Here is a 20,486-nt window from a genome sequence, read left to right as displayed (position 1 = left end):
TAAGTCATTCTAAAAACAGGATAAGAGGATAGGGGATGGGGAGGGATAGTGAGTGCACATCAGAGAGAGAGAGAGAGAGAGAGAGAGAGAGAGAGAGAGAGAGAGAGAGAGAGAGAGAGAGAGAGGGAGAGAGGGAGAGAGGGAGGGAGGGAGGGAGGGAGAGGGGGGGGGGGGGGGGTCTAAAATTAAAACTGAAGACAGAAAAACATGATGAAGTTAGGAGGAAGGATATAAGAAGGAAACATGAGCACCCACATGCACAGTAAGGTGTTGGAGACTAGGAGAGTGGCAGACACAGGTATAGAACAGGGACTAGCAAAAACTGTGGCAGCTGAGCCGTGCGTGGGTTGGGTTCCGCCCATCATGTATTTTACACCCTGTTTTTAATGTACTTCCACCTCACTACATTAATTTAAATTATTACTGTCACTGAGTTGCTGCTCTGCCTGACCGTGACCAGCGCTAGCAGTGTGTATCGGTATATCCCCTCTCGTAGTATCTTTGCTTGACTGCTATTACTTCCTGGTCGTTGTCTGTCGTAAGAGAGTTCAGGTTGTGGGTTCGGGTCTGCCAGTCAGTTGGATCGCATCTGGAGCGTAGTCCGGACCTGCCAGTCGGGGAATTGCAATGCGGCACTAGTGCAGTCGGGTTGGAGCAGCAGTGAGGTCTGCTTCGACATGGCTTGCCTGACCATTGCCACCATGCAATTACCTAAGAGCCTGTGGCCCACAGAACATTGGCTGGGGTGAGGAAGCACACTTCTGATGTTTGAGCTAAGTACAGCTATTGACATGGTACAATTTATGCGAGTCTTTTGCCCTTTTGGGTGTTCTGTATTAATGTTGGACAATGTCGCTTTAGGCAGATTGTAGTTTTAGTGTGTTCCGAAGAAGGCTTAGTTATCCACCCCAAAACCTAGGTCAACAGCCGATTTCTATTTGCAATCGAGGCAGATTCTTTATAATCATTAAATTATTCACAATTGCTGACATGCTGCAATGTTAAAAATTCTTAAGTTTTAAATTTATCTTTCAAGCTTAAACACTGTGGCCTTCTGCCTTTAAGAGATTATGGTAATATATTTTAAAATTTTGAAACTTAATTGTTGCCTTCACCCATTGGTATTGCGCCTTGCATATGTATGTTCTACCTGCTTAGCCTTAAGACTTTCCACTTAGCCGTGATATGTTTTTTAATTTATTTGATTTGCCTCTTTAATTGCATTTTAATCTTGTTGATGTTTAAGATTTCTTGTTGTTAAACATTCTGGCCTTCTGCCTTTAAAAGTCTATGGTAGTACATTCTGAAATTTAATTGTGGTCCTCAGCCATCTGTATTGCACTTTGCATATGTTTGCTGTTTCTTTTAATTATTTTATTGCTAACGTAATTGGATTTTTATCTTGTTGATTTGTTAAGATTTCTTGTTTGGAGGCCTTCAGCCGTGAAAGAGTTGCATTCGGTAAAGGTCCGGCTATGAGCCACTTTGGTTGTAAACGTTATTAAATTACAATAAATGACAATTAGAAGGAGAAACTGACCTCAACCTTTGGCCCTTTCCACAATTCTGTTACCTGTTCTGCCCAGCGGGTTTGGCGGGCATAACAATGGTAGCAGAATGTGGTTACGCTCGTGCTTACCAACCCCTAGTTGCGGTCAGTTTCACTCTTGTTTCTATTGTGTCTGTGGCATCATATTATTTGGTTTGCATTGTTTCAGGTATTAAGATAATGGCAGGCAGACAGTGTCCGGGAATCGGTCTGCTGAGAAGAGACCATCTCGTTTACGAGCTGGTAGTAAGGAGTCAACCGACGGAGGGCAGTGTTCCAGAATTGGTAGCACGTTCACGCGCTGCCATGCTGCAGCCAGTTGACACCATGTTGGCAGTGCTCGGAGAGACAGGAGTGGCAATTCGGTTTCCTTTAAGGCTACTGAAGGTCTTGAAGACATTATTTGTCTTCTAGAGGGAAGCCAAACTGGTGACAGTTAGCTGGATCGAGTGCGGGCACTGATAATGCGATAAGTTCAGACATTACCTTCTGGTCTTAAGGTAGTGGTAGCTGTTTGGTTGTCAGCTACGAATAGTCCCTTCAACTTTGGTCATTTTGTGAGGCTTAGGTCGGTGCCTTCTACTGTGTAGGGATGTCGATTGCCTGGGGCATGTTTCCTCTGCATTGTTGAAGTCTGAGCGGGTATCTTGCTATTTTCTTTGCTGGCTTAGCAATGGCTGTGAATTTGTCGTCTTGCCGGACTTAGGTCAGTCTCTTCCCGAGGCAGGGATGTCGAGTAGCTAGTGGGCGTGTTTCCTCTGCAGGGGTGGGTCCGACCGAGTGTTTTGCTTCTGGCATTTCTCGGCCACTGTCTTCTACTCTTTTTGAAGGAGCACAGTCTGGACCTGCCAGTCGGGGAGTTGCAATGCGGCACTAGTGCAGTCGGGATGGAGCAGCAGTGAGGTCTGCGTCGACATGGCTCACCCGACCACTGCCGACACGCATCACTTGAGACGGGCCACGGTTTTGGTGGATCGTCGGTCGGTTGTCCTACTCAACGACGCGTTTAGGCTCGCCGATAGTTCATGAGTCAGCTCTGTGTGTGTGTGTGTGTGTGTGTGTGTGTGTGTGTGTGTGTGTGTGTGTGTGTGTGCGCATCGACTCCACATTTGTCCTTGTGTGTGCTTAGTTACTGTTGGGTATCGTTCAGGTCTTTGTGCAAGTGTTTGTCAGGTTGTGTGCGTAGTTGGCATTATTTCCTTTGACAAGTTATTTTAAATGTTGTTGGCGTACTGTCTCTGAGTTGTCGGTCGTCTCATCGGGCAATGTGTAACTGGTTCTCCGAGTGCTTCTGGACCCCTTCAATTACCATCTTGTGGAACTTGGGTCATTCCTTTCCTAGTGCAGGGATGTCGTTTAGCCAGTGGGTGCATCTCCTCTGCAAGGTTGGGTCCGAGTCACTATTTCCACCTTTGTGTGCCTGCTAGCAGTGCACTCGCGATGGAGCAGCAGTCGCAGACCGATCAGCGGCAGTCGGTCGGTTGCTGCGGACCAGGGAGGATATCTCTGTGCGGTGCAGTCGCTGGGTCCGCTGCCGGTCACCGCGCACTGTCGGAGTGTGTGTGGAGCTGTCCAATCACTATGAGCTTCATGGTCCACCATCCCAGGACGTCAAAGTTGAGTGGTGTTCTAAGTACCCAAGCCTCATTCATTCATGTTGTGGTTCGTTTCAGTGGTTCGCTGTTTGGGAGGTTTTCCTGTGAGCAACACCGAGTGTTTGTACAAATTTGACTGTGGATAATTACGTCTGTAACATTTTGTGTTTGAGTTCTCATGTACCGATTGGTGGCAAGCAAGTCGTTGTGTCGGTTGGTCCGTGGCTGTCCCTCGGTAGTGTTCTGACAGATCAAGTATAGTTGGGCTCACCACCTGTCTCACCTAAGTGAACAAGGGCAGACCAACCTCCCTGGAGGCTTCTGAGTGCTGTTGTCAGCTATTTTAAATTCAAGGCTTACGATTTTTTTTTTCTTAAAAATTTTGCAAAATTAATTTTTAAATTTGTCTTTAATGCTTAAACATTGCGGCCTTCTGCCTTTAAAAGATTATGGTAATATATTTTAAAATTTTGAAACTTAATTGTGGCCTTCACCCATTGGTATTGCACCTTGCATATTTATGTTCTATCTGCTTAGCCTTAAGGCTTCCCACGTAGCCGTGATATGATTTTTAATTTAGTTGATTTGTCCCTTTAATTACATTTTAATCTGGTTGATTTTTAAGATTTCTTGTTGTTAAACATTCTGGCCTTCTGCCTTTAAAAGTCTATGGTAATATATTCTGAAATTTTGAAATTTAATTGTGGCCCTTAGCCATTTGTATTGCACTTTACATATGTTTGCTGTTTTTTTTTTTTAATTATTTTATTGCTATCTTAACTGGATTTTTATCTTATTGATTTGTTAAGATTTCTTGGTTGGAGGCCTTCAGCCGTGAAAGAGTTGCATTCGGTAAAGGTCCGGCTATGTGCCGCTTTGGTTGTAAAGGTTATTAAATTACAATAAATGATAATTAGAAGGAGAAACAGACCTCAACCTTTGGCCCTTTCCACAATCCTATTACCTGTTCTGCCTAGTGGGTTTAGTGGGCGTATCAGCCATGAGCACTGCATGACCTCAAGGAAAGGTATCTACAAATGTTCCCGAAGAGCAACCTGTAATTCCAAGAATATAGTGTAGGCTTGAGGATGACAGAGGGCATGCATGAAATCAGCTGCAACACCGTTGTTCAAGTTTGCCACATCCTAAAGAGAAGGATGTGTATGATACTTCTTGTTCATATGAGTACAGAGTTGTTTATTGGTCACACCAAACAGAAATCTGTGTAATAATTGCTTTTTCAAGTGGCCCTGCTCTTACTGGAAAAGATGTATTTGTAACAGGACTAAAATTTAAGGTAATGGATAGGAGCATAGGAAAGGCCACATAGAGGTTGTTCACTATCCATATAGGGCATAGGGTAAGGAGCAGGATTCACATACAGATTGCCTAGATGTTCCATTTGCTGTGTAGGTTGTAAATTTCACTTGGGAGATTTTGAGGACATTAATCGAGTCCATGTTATGACTTCGAATTAAGAAAGATGCCTCCTTGTGACTGATTAGCAGCTGTGTGTGATGTATTAGAAACACAGGGAGGTTTACAGACAAGTGGGAAGGATAACGTGTGTCTCTAAAAGGCACTTTGAAACATTCTACATATTAGTTGGAGAGGATATGTATTATTTGTTGGTGGTAAGGCTCTTAGGAAGGGAATTGCTGGCAGCTATTAATGGTGAAGTAGTCACTGATTGGTGACAAACTGTTAAGACGTCTTAATAGGTATAAAGCACTTGAGATTTCAGGATTTTTGATAAACTGGAGTAATTCATGTGAGTGTGACCTGCAAAACAGTTAGCAAAGGAGTTCCATTTGAATGCCCACACATATGGTGCACATCTGTTTATGAGAAAGAAGTGGTAGGTTTGCAGTGGTGTAAGGGTTGGGAGAGGTACTGTATGATAGCAACATGGCAATGGTCATGGCACATGTTGGTGTCTAGCCAAGTTACATTAACAATGATAAGCAGGGAACAGGCAGTAATTGGTCAGTAATAGTGGAAACGTAGAGGTAGGACTATTGACTGTCCTTACTGCAAAGAGTAAGCTATGGCCTGTGCGGTACAGTTTCTGAGCCTTAAGAACACAATAGTATGTGTTTGTGCTTTTATGGGACTCAAAAGCAAGTTTAATAGTGACCTGGTACAGATATAGTTTACATGGGTGTAGTAATAAGTAACAGCAAGCTAACCCACCTAACTGAGTTTGCGAATCTTGAGGGGCAAGTAAGAGGAGAGTACACAGAGTGTAGTGAGGATTTAGAGGAAGGTAGATTCAGATGAAAGTTTTTGGCATGGCTCAAAAGATATAAGCAGGCACTGTAGGGAATGCTGGGTTTCAATTTTGAGGCATCATGGTAGAAAGTTTTGTCTGTCTGACAGCTGATGAAGATTTCTGTAGGTAATTACAATGAACTATCACTACAATTATGCTGGAAACATGGTCTGCAGGAAGATTGTTTTGGTTGGAATCAATTCTGAAGCTATAAATGGCAACACTTTCAGTAGCTGCGAGTTTGCTTATTATCAGGGATGGATCTAGGAAAGAAATGTGAGATTAGATTTGAGACATTTCCGAACAGTTATTAAAAAGATGAGCATTCGTTTAGTTACTGATGGAGGTTTCTGCATGCAAAACCTCATATATAACATCAGATTTGCTTCTTCCACAGGTTAGTGCTGTTCACCTATGCATATATAATGCATACCTGTAGAAGTTAGCATGTTATCCAAGTTTACATTACATACAAAAATTACATGAAAATCAGCTATGCTTTTCTGAACTATGCAGACGGGAGTTATCCATGCAATACATCTTTTGCTCCCATAGTCCTCCTAGCCTCCTCCTGTGTTAAACCACTATCCCTGTACTGGCACCCAACACTTTCCCCTTCCTCTGTCGTGTCATCCAATCCACACCTCCATGTCACTTTCATCGTGGACTGCACCCTACCAGCTCTGATACCACTATTGGCTAACCATCCCCAACCCTTCTCCCTGCCTCCCATCTCCCTCTCCCTCTACACATCCCACCCGACAGACCCCCATCCAACTCTAGCCATCTGACAAAATGCTATCTCGGTATTTTGAGTCCATGCGTCATAATGTGGGGGCATAGGTGGTGTGTGTGTGTGTGTGTGTGTGTGTGTGTGTGTGTGTGTGTGTGTACGTACTCTAGCTCAGCAAAGGATTATCTCAAAAGCTAGCAGCTGTTCTACCTCTTTCGTGTGTGCAGATCGATGACTTAATGCTCCTACTATCTTCTACTATTCAGTGTGTGGGGTCTTCTTTACTCCTAAATTATTTAGACCAAGTGTTTGTGAGATACACAATATAGACAATATAGTGGGCAGTATAAAAATAAATCATATATCTCCATGTAAGAAAGTGAAATTTATAGGAAAACAGAAAGCATGTGGGAATTGTAAGGATGAGACATCAAAGCTAAATGAATGTATGACCAGTTTACAATTCATAATCGGCACTCTAAAACTGGATCCACAGGCAAGTGGAAAACAGTGACAGAATAAAACTGCATTCAGGAAGTAAAATCTTTAAAAAAAAAAGAAAGAAAGAAAGAAGAAGAAGAAGAAGAAGGAATAAAGCCATCTCACAAAAATTTGGTGGAAGGAACTGTAAGTAAACCAAAACGTGTGTGCACAAACAATTATAGTGTGATAATGGAAGATAGTGGAAAATAACTACATTGGTTAACAGAAAATATGTTATCACTTTTTTTTTTTTAAGAAATACCACTAGGTATGGAGGAACAAGCATCAATGTTAAAGCAGACATCAAACCCTGTTGCTTAAGGTTCATTGAACAGCTAGGAAAAGAGACTTCAAAATTTATGCTACAGAACTAATTTAAATATAATTGTTATCCGTACAGAGAGATGCTCAGATGGAAACATAACTACTTTCCTTGAAAATCTTGAGAAGCCACTTCATAGTATAAAAATGTTTAGTAAAACAATTATGATGTGTGGTGACTAACACAGATTTCAACAAGAACTCAAAAGACAGATTGAATGTTGAGGCCTTGTTACAAATTTACAACATACACATGACCTTTAAATCCCCTCCCAGAGTCACTAAATCATCCAGCTGTATTATAGATCAGGTACTTCTAAATACAGATAAATATTTATACAAAACTGGAAATAAAAATACAGGTTTCAGTGATTATTGTGCACAATTTAAAATGGCTCTGAGCACTATGGGACTTAACATCTATGGTCATCAGTCCCCTAGAACTTCGAACTATTTAAACCTAACTAACCTAAGGACAGCACACAACACCCAGCCATCACGAGGCAGAGAAAATCCCTGACCCCGCCGGGAATCGAACCCGGGAACCCGGGCGTGGGAAGCGAGAACGCTACCCCACGACCACGAGATGCGGGCTGTGCACAATTTATTGAATTCCGAACACAGACTACTGGCAATACTGAACAACAAATAACAAGAAAAGGTAGAAATTTTAACAAGCAAAACTTAGAAAACCACAGGTACTTACTAAAAATAACGAACATGGAACGAAATGTACAACTGTGAAGGCACATGTAAAAAAATTGACATGTTCGTGGAATTATTCTCACGTATTTCAATATTTCATTTCCAGATAAAAACCAAAAGTTCAAAACTAGTAAAAGAAATGTTTCTTGGCTGACAACAGGCATTAAAATATCCTGTGGTGGAAAGATGAGACTTTATGAAGTATCGAAAACACAAAATGTTATTGAAGAATCGGTATTTCAACAATTATGAGACAGTGCTCCACAAAGTCTAAACGAAGCTAAAAAAAATGACAAATGATTACCAATTATAATGGCCAAGGACAAAATGAAAGCCATCTGGAAGACAGCAAACAGCAAGTAGGAAATTAGCCTGCCTGCCCCCCCCCCCCCCCCCCCCCCTGCAAAAGAAGGTAGACTTCCAGCTAGACAATCAATGATGGCAAACACATTACTAATCCAGATGAAGTAGCCAGTGCTTTTAATACATACTTCTCAAATAATAATGAACAACTACTCTGAGATATAAAATATTTGAATAACAATTCTATCACATCACTAGCAAATCTAAATAGAAATCTTGACTCCCTATTTCTTCCCATTATAATGGCAATTAGAAAGTTAAGAACAAAATTTTCGACAGGTACGGATGAGATTCCATATTATGTCATTAGAAATGCAGGTGACCTCATTGCAGCACTATCAGTCCACCTTTTCAACACTTCATTCACAACTGGAATCTTTCCTTCTGCTTAAAGATAGTGAAACTCAAGCCACTGTCCAAAAATAGTAACAAAGTAGACATCACCAATTACAGACCTACAGCTTTGGTATCCATATTTTCATGAATACCTGAAAAAAATTCATAAGAGGTTGCTAGATTTTCCAGAAGAGAGTAACATATTATCCACAGTCCAACAAGGTTTCCAGAATGGCTGATCAACAGAGACAGTAATAGAATAGACTGCATAATCCAGCCATTCTTCACACGTATGGGTGTTGAATTAGCAAAAGTGCCAGATTATTGAGAGAGTCTTAATTTTAGTGAAACACATATAGATTACACTGTGTTAAATCCAAAGATACACTCATTTTCATATAAAACTGAGTTCCTCAGTGTGTACACATACAGTAGCACCACTCACTATGAAACATGTCCCAAATTTTTAGTTGTTGCAACGAAGATACGTGACGCGCTTTATCACACAATGGCTTTACAGGCATTACATTGGTCTTGCATGTTTCTTATTGTTGCATAATGTGCTCCAGGAAGATATCTGCATCTTCAGCACCAGCGGTGTGAGATACCTTTATGCTCTCTTCTCCTATGTCCTCTTCTTCATCACTTTCATCATATCTTCCCTATATGCTTTTAATTATCTCTTCATCTATTGAAGATTGGTCATAAACAGTTGCTCTTCCAACACTGTACTCAGCAGCAATGGCTTTCTGCAAAGAACCTCAGTTGCACTTGTCTCTAATTTTGAGTTTTTGCTTGAGGTCTAGTACAATGTGTTTCATTTTAGAAGCCATAATACTGACCCCTAAAGAAAGTCACAATTTCAAATATGTAAAGCACAGTTTAACATTGCAATTAACTAACAACATTGTTGCACATGAGAATTCATTATCATCTGCATCATTCCTGCTTGAGCAACTAGAGGCTGGATGTGGGTCAGATTACTGACAGGCTGGACTACTGAGATTAACCAGATTAACGAGAGTTTAGTGTATTTTGGAGTGAAGTGCTCCAAAAACTTGATAGTGGAGAAGAAAAAGTAACTGGCATGTGCCTTGATCTGTCTAAAGCCTCTGACATCACAGACCATATCCTGCTGCTGCAGAAGCTTGGTAGTACTGGTATCAAAGATACACCTAACAACTGGCTTAGATCATATCTTACAGGCTCCAAGCAAGTAGCAGAAATACAACTTCAAGAAGATAATAAATCAACCAGATACTATTCTGCTTACAAAGAAGTAAAGTATGGTATACAACAGGGCTCCGTCGTGGGTTCCACCCTATTTTTGCCTTAATTTTCATGATGTCAAGAGAAATAGTGAAGAGGATATAAAAATTAAGATATCAGACACAGATATTGCAAGTGTAACTGACACAAAATTTCTGGGGATCTGGTGCCAAGATAACCTTAGAGGAAGTACTCACCCTGACGGCATATTTAAGGGACTAAGTACCATGTGCCTGAATATTGTTGTCATAAGTACTGCCTAACAGCTGTTTACTATGCTAATATACGTTCTGTTCTGCAGCATGTTATCACTTTCTGCGATAATTTGCCATCCTGCCTAAAACTCTCCAGAATGCAAAAAACAACAGCAAGAATCATGGCTGGAATAAAAAGGAACAACCCTGCACACAACTATTTAAAACGATGGGGATTCTTCGTCTTCCAAGTATTTACCTCTCTGAAAGTGGAATGTTTATTAGGTAATATGCAACAACAAAATCTAGTGTCATTCTAAAAAATGAAAATCTTTATCATCATGACACAAACAGTAAACTGTCACATGCCAGAAATAAAAACCAGTTTGTGCCTAAAGGAATATTGCATCTTGCTAAAATTATTTACCATAAGTTGCCAAAAGAAATTAAAGTAATAAATCATCTAAAAAAATTAAAGCACTGTTAAAAGAATATCTATTAATACATTGCTTTTATAATCTGGAAGAGTTCCTCGAAAATCTTTGAAAGCCCAAGAAAGTTTATGGTAAGTGTATAAGCCACATTCTTTATCACTTACAAAAATATTGAGTCAATATGACTATCTATTTGTAGCATGTAAAGACTGTAATTATTAATATTAGTTCACTTGTAGCACACAAAGGCTGTAATCAATAATATCACTTTATTCATATTTTCAGCTGTAATTTTTTAGTTAAAGTGGTTTAATTAACTCAGAGCTGAAAAAACTATATTCATTAATGTAAACATGAAGATATAACTGCAGTGAACTGTTCAGTATCTGGTGTGCTGTGCTGTACATGTTAAGATTTAATGGACCAAATAAAAAATGGAAATACGACTACCTACTGATTGACAAACAGCTTCTCAGATGCACTTTATTTTTTATGCAGCTAAGGGAAGAATATGTAACTTTTTAATAACTACTGTGTATCAATTTTCGGTCGCTTGATATAAAGGATGCACAATGAAATTAAAACTGAAGACACTGTGTTGAGACTGACTATTAATTCAACAAAAATGAAGACTGTTACTCTAAGATAACAAAAGATAATTCAGAACATACCTACAACAATGTATAACATTTTTAACAAGTTTCAGTAAAGTATTTTATCTTGCACATAATGAAAAATGTACAAAAGTTGCCAAAGACATAAGAACAACATCAAGAACATTTCACAATTCGGTATATTTTATTCTGGAATTAGAGTTTGTCAACATCATGTTACATCAGACAAATGTTCAATGACTCGAGCAACAAGAAGCAACATATTGCTTGGCTAAACAGTGCATAGTGACCCTATGTCCCGGCAGGAGGCATAAATAGTTCGTAATAATGCTGCAAACCAGTGTGACATATACATCAAAAGTACATACTGGATTCTTTGGTCATAATGTGAATAGAGATGGAAATGTAATGACATATAAATACTGATACCAATCGATTTTGTAAAGATTTTACTTTATAGTTTGTATATCACACTGGGTAATCAGCTAGTACATAGCACAAACCACAGTATGAAGCATCTTCATTGCTACTACTACAATTATGAGGGTAGGGCCTAAATCAATGCAACTTCTTCTTCTATTTTTTTTTTCTTTATTGAAGCTACCAGCTGGGTTGGAAAATGCAACACATACAGATGAAAGGATGAGGTGGGAAATACGTGTGTGGACACTGAAGAACACATTAACATTGTGCTTCACATATTTACTGTGGTAGTGTATAGGAAAATACTGGTTTCATGATGCAAATTGATTACAGCACAGCACACATTAGCTGACGTGACCAACTGGACCTAAGGGCTCTCAAAGTAGTCCCCTGCAATGTTCATCATACACTGCCAATGATGTGGGAGGTGCTGAGTACCATCTGCATCATAATTTGTCACACCATGTCTGAGTCAGGTCATCTGTTGTTGCACAGCATTGCACCTCTCAAGTCTCAAACACCTACCACATGGTGTTTCCTTTACCTTTCCTAGTGCTCCAATTCTTCCTATTCCCAGCATCGCACCTGCTGCCATACAAACGCTGTTTAGTGTGGTTTTGCATTGTCGTGCAGTATGATTGCACTGTCCACAAGATCCAGACATTAGTTCCAAATTCCACATCATACCTGTCACACCAGGAAGTCTCTGTAGTACTCTGCACTCACTGCTCTGCCATGTGGGACAAAGTGGCACACAATGACAACCCAGATGCCACACGCAATGAACACCATGAATTTCACAAGTGATGCATTCTGATGGAACTTCTAGTGTCTTGGTAATCTGGCAAGTCACCATTCCCCAGACTGACCTTTGAATTCCAATTCATATGCCCTAACCCAAAATTCATCAATCCAATTATTCATGACAAGAACTGGTCGCTGTCCTGTTGTCAGTGTGCTAAGAGGTCAGAGCATATTGCATATCTCACTCATTGTTGAACTTCCGTCAGTTCATGCAGTACGCACTGTGATGCAATTTTGCGCAATTGCAGCCCTATTCGCAATATCCTGTCCACTTGCCCCCTCTAACTCCAATAGTGTCCATCATCTGCCTTCCTCCAGAAGCTGCTTTATGATGGCAAATGCCATGTCAGGCCACACACTGGCAATTTGTCCCACACATAATGAGGGCATTATTCCCAAGCACTTCCACCAATTCACCGTGACATTCTCATGGCTATTTTGATGTATGTGCACTGCTTAACACACGTTACTTCCATCTCGCATGACACAGAGCCATCTGTTGTGAGTGCACACTACACCTGTTCAGCTTCTCCATGAAAAACAGCACTTTGTGATCTGCACACATATCTGCAAGAAAAACGGCAGTTGCAATGACTTTTACCCCAACCTTTATATTGTTTATTATTATTATTATTATTATTATTATTGTGGATCACTGCAATCCACAACTCTTCTACTGTTGCTTTCATCCAATAGATCCAGAAGGGTTGTGTAGTATTCATCAGTTACTGTTTTTCCTCTTGGAAGTGAAATAATAAGAACAACTTTTGTATCACATAAAACACTTACCATAATATTTAGGACAGATTAAACTGACTTCGCCTTTTTTGGTGATACACAACAAGGCCCAACCTCCTGCTTTGATTTCTGTTCTATTTCTGGTGAGCAGTGGTGGGTGCATCTCTCAACTACAGTGACAAACTGGCACACTTATTTTTAAAATGGTTCAATCATTTCTGAGACATTCGTTTCAGAATGCATTCAGTAAGCAAGTTAATCACCTCACTCCAAGCTTTCTCAGACTTAATTCATGATATAAAGTGAGTCATACTATATCTTCTTGTATATATTGGGTTGGTGCATAAGTTCACAGCATTTTTCCATAAGCTTAATAAACACAACAGATACACATAACAGAGACTTTAGTCATCAATAATATATTCTCCTTCACTATTTACAACACTCTGCCAATGCTGGAGTAACTTTCTAATTCCGCGACTCTAAAAATCACTCAGTTTTGAGGTAAGGAACTCATAGAGCAGTGTTCGAAGTGTGTTTTCATACGGAAAGGAAGTTCCTTGAAGTTCGTTCAATAGAGAGTGAAAAAGGTGAAAATCTGAGGCCACAAGATCAGAAAAATCATCAGGTGGCCACATGTAAGTCTCTGCTTGCTCGTCATAAATTGGCTCAAGAACAATAGTGGCCATTCCTATCCTATATTGTTACTGGTGTTTGCAGAATGACTTCCCAACCTAACTCCTGCATAGCGTTTTTCATCAGTCTAGCAGAATCCAGGCAGGCATTATTGTGGAGTAGCAACACTTCGCACAGTCTTCCTTGTCACTGTTCCTGGATTGTGTCTGCGAGATGTTATTGACAATAAATGGTAGCAGTGATGGTTGCATCTTGGGGAAGCAATTCATAGGCACCACACCATCATTGTTCCACCACATTCGTAACATTGTCTTTTGTGGATGCGTGCAGGTCTTTGTACCTGCTACTTTGTTTGGGTTCAGCCATTCCTTTCTCTTCCTTATATTAGCATAAAGACACCTCTTCTCATCATCAGTAACAATACAGGATAGGGATGGTCACTATTGTCCTTGAGCCAATTTATGATGAGCAAGCAGATATGTACATATGGCCAACCACTAATTTTTCTGATTTTGGCTTAGAGCATGTGGTACCCACGTACCTGATTTTTGAACCTTCCCCACTGAATGCGAAAGTTGCACAATGGTGTAATGATCACAGTTCATGAGACTTGCCAGTTCTTGAGTACACTGATGTGGATCATTGTGGATTAATGTGTTTAAACGATCTTCATCAAACTTCAAAGGTCTTCCTGAATGTGGAGAATCACTAATTTCAAAACAATCCTCTTTAAAATGAGAAAATCATTTTCCTGCTGTGCTCTGTTCAATGACATTATCCCCAGATATGGTGTAAATGTTTCTAGCTGCCTCTGCCACTTTCATCCCTCCACTAAACTCAAACAGAAGTATATGTTGGAAATGTTCCAATTCCTCCACTTGGCACTCCATTTCCTAGCATTCACAGCTCTACTCACTATCTGCACATGGCAAAATGACAATATGTAAACTCAAATGGCAATAATGAACTACAAATACAAAATGACCAATTGATAAATAAACTCACAGCAACCAGAATACTAACATGCAAAACAGAAACCCTACGAAGTTACGCACCAACCTCATATGTGCTATTAGCTATTTCATATATCTTTAATTGCTATTTCATACACCTTTAATTCTCAATTACCCACTTCTATATTGTGAAACACCTAAATGTTTTCATAATTATATGGTTGCAGTTATGGGCCAGACTTTATACGGATCATCTTCAAGAGACGTATGGCACATCTGAATTCACTCACTCTTTTCTTAGCGGCTGAAGATGATGAAATATAGTCACATACATACATCTGCTGTCTTTTAATAAAGTTCTTTTTATGATAAAACAAACTGAAGAATTTTATTACCACAGGATATTCTAGTTTAACCACGTAACCAAAACATTCTCAATATGATTACTTGGAAAAAAACATATGAACAGACTATTCTGCACACCAACTGACACTTGACTTGAATTATTGTGCAACATGTATCAACATAAAAAAAAAACATTTATATCAACACCATCTCTCTGCCAGAACAAGAAACTTTTCATCTTGATCTTCTCATTAGCCATATCTTTTTCTATATTACATCTTCATCCCCTTCTTTTCTGAAAAACAATTCTCTTATTTACTGAAAATCTCATTTTCCAACATCAGCTGGTATGAAAAATCTTTATTATTACTATCAGTTCCAGTTGTCAAAAATCATCATCAGCCACATGAAGTTTTGTGATCAGAGTTTCTCTGAGTAAACATATGGAGTTCAGACCCATTCTACAGTGTGTGCAAGAAGCCCCAGCACACCTCTAGACTTTGTACAATTGGGGTATTAAATAAGTGTTTTATTGTGTTCCTGTTTTGAAGCTGACAAAAAGCACTGTGCACAGACAGGGCAAAAACTGAGAAAGATAATGAGTACATTTAGAGATCACTTCGGCAAGGCCCCACCTTGTAATGCAACCCCACTTGATTAGAAGAAATGTCCTTTTGTTTCAGAGATCTGTCAACAGCAGGCCCCAAAGCAGATGTAAGAAATTACAAGAGGTAATGTGTTCCAATGTTGAGCAATCAACTGAGCAGTACCTGCTGAAATCAATTCTCAACACTATATGACCACATCAACAAAAATTCAAAAATAAAACGACTTATTAGTAGACTGATGTTCGTGAAAAAATTATCGATAATAATGAGTGTGTGTGTGTGTGTGTGTGTGTGTGTGTGTGTGTGTGTTTGCAGTTTATGGGCACTCAGTGGCAAGGTTAACAGTGGCTTTATGAAAATTAGTGGGAATGGATGTGGTTAAAATGTCATAAAACAAGTAATAGTATGTCTTGCTGACTTTACTAGATGCAGCTTATCATCTGTCATTTCTGGCCATGCTTCTTCCTGTCCATGCATGATTTGTACCTCAACAGTGAGGCGTAACCATGTATGGGGTTGGCATAATGAACTATCTGTTATTGTGACAAGCCTTCTTGGCTGCTTTACGTCTGCCATTTTCCTTTCCTGACAAAAACACAGAACAGTGAGTTTCAGCCTGCCATGCTTTGTTCACAGAATGTCCAAATGCTGTGTTGCTCAAGATTGTTACTTTCTGGCAAATGTGTGATATACTGAAATTCACAGTGTAGTAGTAGATTTTTCTGGTTTAAATGAAATCCCCATTATGTGCAAGAGCTGCACCTCACAATACACAGGACGAGATGTCATCACAGTACTTGTTAAGAGCATATTTTTTTGAAGGGTACAAAGTTAATATCTCTGTTTGAAGACAAAGGAATCGTGGACCACATGCGGTTACAGTGGGGTGGCGGTCCAGCACATTTTGCTATTTGAGTGTGATTTCCTTGATGAACACTTTTGAGACCACAGGATTAGACATAGTTCAGTAACTAGTCGAACCACACTGAAATGGGCACTATGAAAACCAATCTTTAACATGCCAGACAACCCATTATGGGGAATAATCAAGCACCATGTGGCCCAATGTTAATACAACATTAATGAAGAACTGCACAAAAGTGTTGGGAAAGCCTTTTAAAACATAATTCCTGAGATGCTCCACAAGATATCAAAGAGGACATGGAGATACTTAGATCTCAGTGTCAGGTATGGTGGTGCACACATAGATCCACTTGTCCAGTGTTTATGTCAGTACTCATATATATTAGCCACTGTTTAGACATATGAATGGGGACTTTCAAACACACTGTAGATAACGTCTTGTAGAGTGGGACAGAGTTGAACGGACATATCCACATTGAGGCTGTGATTGAAAAGCTTTCTATGTCTGATGATGATTTGTGACAATTGTAACTGATAGCAATGATAAAAGTTTTCATAGCTGCTGATGGAGATACAACATGACTTTTGATATCTACAAGCTGTGGAGCACCAACTGCTGCAAATATTTCAATTCTCTAATCACTGAATTTCAAATAATTATTAAAATTTTCCATGCTGCAATTCACTCAATTTATACATTACTTCAGTTATAGGTTTTTCCTCATAACTGCTATTGACACATCATTTTCAGGCTCTGTATCCTTTAAATCAACACTTACTTGAGATAAATGGAAGTCCCTGCATGCAGCATAACAGTAAGCAGGGGAGCTGTGATTGGGCACACTGCCTGCATAGCAGCATCATGAAGTTGTGACAACAAGTAAGCAGTGGTGGTGGTATGCTGTGACAGGACATGTGAAATGCAAAACAGTTGAGGCATTATGAATCGCCTGATGGAGTTAGCTAATGAGAGAAGACTTCCGCTGAACTTTTGTCTGAGTAGTTCACCCCGATAGAGGCAAAGATAATGACGTACACACTCACAAATGGCCTGTAATAAAAACATAATGAATCAGTTGTGGCCTACTTATACTGTTCTGGATTGATCCATTATTTACTTTAAGAATAACAACAAGTGATTTTTTTAAAAAAATGTAATGACATTTATTTAAATACATATAAATGGACTTCAAAACATTAAAGCTAAAAAATAATGAAAGAATACACTCGTTTCCTCAAACTTCATAAATGTGTAACCAAACAGTGGAAAATCTGAGACTGAATAACAACAATACAAAAAGGATAGATTGCCACTCACCGCATAGAGGAGGCTTTTAGTGGCAGACAGGGTAATGAAAAAGAGTGCTAGAATTTATTCAGCTATCAGACTAAGTCCTCCATCAGTTGTACAAAATAAAACTCACAATTGCACAAGTGACACTCACTCTCATAACTTATATTATGAGTTTCTCACTTTCCTTACAATATCTTTTAATGACTTTTGCAGCTCTCATTGTTCTCCTCTTTCTTTCCCATTCACAAAATTCATTCCTTTCCAAAATATACTTTTGCACTCCAAAAACGGAAGGCACACACATCCTGTCTGTCCTTTGAAACCATTTAAAAAGTTAATAGTTGAAAGTTTGTATTTGCGAGTGTAACGCCAACCTCCACTGGCCCCTTTGACTCTGGCAGGAAACTTTTTAGCCCCTCAAACACACACACAGTTTTTACAACTGTCTGTCCCTCACACACCTGGACAGTATAATCCATCATGCTAACTACATAGCAACAGGCCAAATAACACCTCTAAATATCAAAGACCAATGGCTATCCATCTTCACAGGAACATTCACACATTCTTCTTCTCCTTGTTTTGAAAAGTCACTAACACAACCACACTAGTCGTCTCATGGTTGCTGAGTTCAAAGCACCATTACATATATATCTTGCTTTACTGGATCAACATCTGCAACCTGTTGTACAAAATAATGCATCACAGAAACCACCAAAAGCTGCTGTAATGCATGTGTATTCATGGGCAACCAGTTTTGGTCAAGCTAACATCTACAAGCCATGGATGCACATCACGTCGAAGGAAGGATCCTTGGCATCAAATAAACTATTATTATCGGTCACTACAACTGATAGTAATTATGTCTGGTGCTTATGAACCTTCCTTTCACATGATATAATATTCATCAGTGACTTGAAGATGATCATTTTACCAAAACTGGTTGTCCACACACACACACACACACACACACACACACACACACACACACACACACTCTACAGCACCTTTTGCTTCTCCTGTGATGCTGTTCTTTACACACACTGAAGCTCTGGAATTATGTTGTCTGAAAATATTTTGTTATTCAAAAGCGTCCTTGTTCTATTAAAGACACTAATTGTTTCCTGGGTTCTCTGAGTTTGGTGCCTGTCCCATTATCACCACACACTTTCCTAGCAATCATTGATACCGCCTTCCCCTGTACCAACATTTCCCACAAACTTTATCTGAAGAAAAGTACTCAGACAGCTATTAGCAAACACTAGTAATGGGTGTGTCCATCCTTCACCTTTATGATGGGTTAAACTCTGCTGAGGACACTTTCTATGAAGTGTCTGAATGTCTATGGAGGAATGGCAGCCCATTCTTTCTCAAGAGCTGAAACCAGAGAAGGAAGGTAGTGATGTTAGACACTGGGGTCTAGAGCAAATTCGATATTCTGACATATCCCAAAGGTGTTCCATTGGATTCAGCTAGAGACTTTGGACAAGCCAGTCCATTTCAGAAATGTTACTGTCCACAAACTATTGCTCCACAGATGGTGTTTTATGACAGGTCCATTATAATACTGATACAAACTGTTATAATCTCCAAACTGTTCGTCTACTATATGCAGTACACAATGCTGTAAAATGCATTAATATCCTTCTGCATTTCATGTTTTATGAAGCACACAAGGGGATCACATCCTAACCATGAAAAACACCACCACAGCATAACACCACCTCCTCCGTACTTCATTGTTGGCATTGTACATGATGGCAGGTAAAGTCCTCCAGGCATCTGTCAAAACCAACTCCCACAGAGCAAAGCATGATTAATTACTACAAATAACTTGACTCCAGTCATCCCTGTCCATTGGATTTGCCCTTTACACTACCTCAGCCATCTCTTAGATTGATTACAGAAATAGTGGTTTATTAGGAGCTTCTCGATCATTGTACATCATTCTTTTTAACTCCATATACACAGTCCCTGTGCTAGCTGGACTTCTGGTTTGCACTGTGGAACTCACAAATGATAGCTACCATTGATACCATGTGATTTTTCAACAGTCAATCTCTGCAATGGTCAACAGCTCCTGCCCATCAGTACATGAGGTCTGCTGGTCTTGGTTTAGCTGTGGCTGTTACTTTGCATTTTCATTTAACAGTTACATCACCAACAGCTTAGTTGGGAAGCATTAGAAGGTTTGAAATGTCCCTGATGTTGTATTGTATTGTAAGGAACTGGGACCTAGAAACAATGGAGAGGTTTCATCCCTGCCATAGCCCTCAGTGGTTCACAACCCCACAACAGGCTACAGCAGTCCACTCACCCCACCGCCGCCCCCCATACCGAAGCCAGGGTTACTGAGCGGTTTGGCCCCCAGTGTGTGACCCCAATGTTTACGTGGTAGAGTAATTATGGTGTATGCGTAAGTGGAGAAAGTGTTTTCGCAACAATTGCCGACATAGTGTAACTGAGGCAGAATAAGAGGAACCAGCCCACATTGGCCAAGGCACATGGAAAACCACCTTAAAACCCATCCACAGACTGGCCAGCACACTGGACCTCGACACTAATCCGCCAGGTGGATTCGTGACGGGGACCAGCACACCTTCTCACCCAGAACGCAGTGCGTTAGACTGCACAACTAACTGGATGGGCTCCCTGATGTTACTTAGGTGTCATCCAATGACAAGTCCACATGTGAAGTCACTGACTCTCCTAGCAGACCTATTCTGCTCTTACTGCTTCTCTACACAATTCTCTCCTCCTCCTATTAGACTGGCAGGTCTGCCTCTTGTGACATCTAGTGGTCAATTCTGCATTTGACTTCTAGATACTTTTGATGAGATAGTGTACATTGTCTGACTGTTGCTAAACACTGCCAACATCATCCATCTGATATTAAAGTTATGACATCCTTACTGCTAACCTCAATTGCCCTCATACTCACTGACAATTATTA

General features: G+C 39.9%; 1 protein-coding gene across 1 annotated transcript in view; it reads right to left on the bottom strand.

The window, feature by feature from the left end:
• LOC124616790 (gamma-tubulin complex component 6) overlaps window positions 1-20,486 on the bottom strand; it is a 254,299-nt gene that overhangs the window by 86,831 nt on the left and 146,982 nt on the right. The window contains exon 9 of the mRNA XM_047145205.1: window positions 17,019-17,290. Coding sequence (XP_047001161.1) covers window positions 17,019-17,290 — 272 coding nt within the window. The remainder of the gene's footprint in view (window positions 1-17,018; window positions 17,291-20,486) is intronic.

This window comes from Schistocerca americana, chromosome 5 (genome assembly GCF_021461395.2).
Source record: "Schistocerca americana isolate TAMUIC-IGC-003095 chromosome 5, iqSchAmer2.1, whole genome shotgun sequence".
NCBI classification, from domain to species: Eukaryota; Metazoa; Arthropoda; class Insecta; order Orthoptera; family Acrididae; genus Schistocerca; species Schistocerca americana.
The sequence above is the reverse complement of the archived record's forward strand: the minus strand, read 5'-3'. Positions and strand labels throughout refer to the sequence as shown.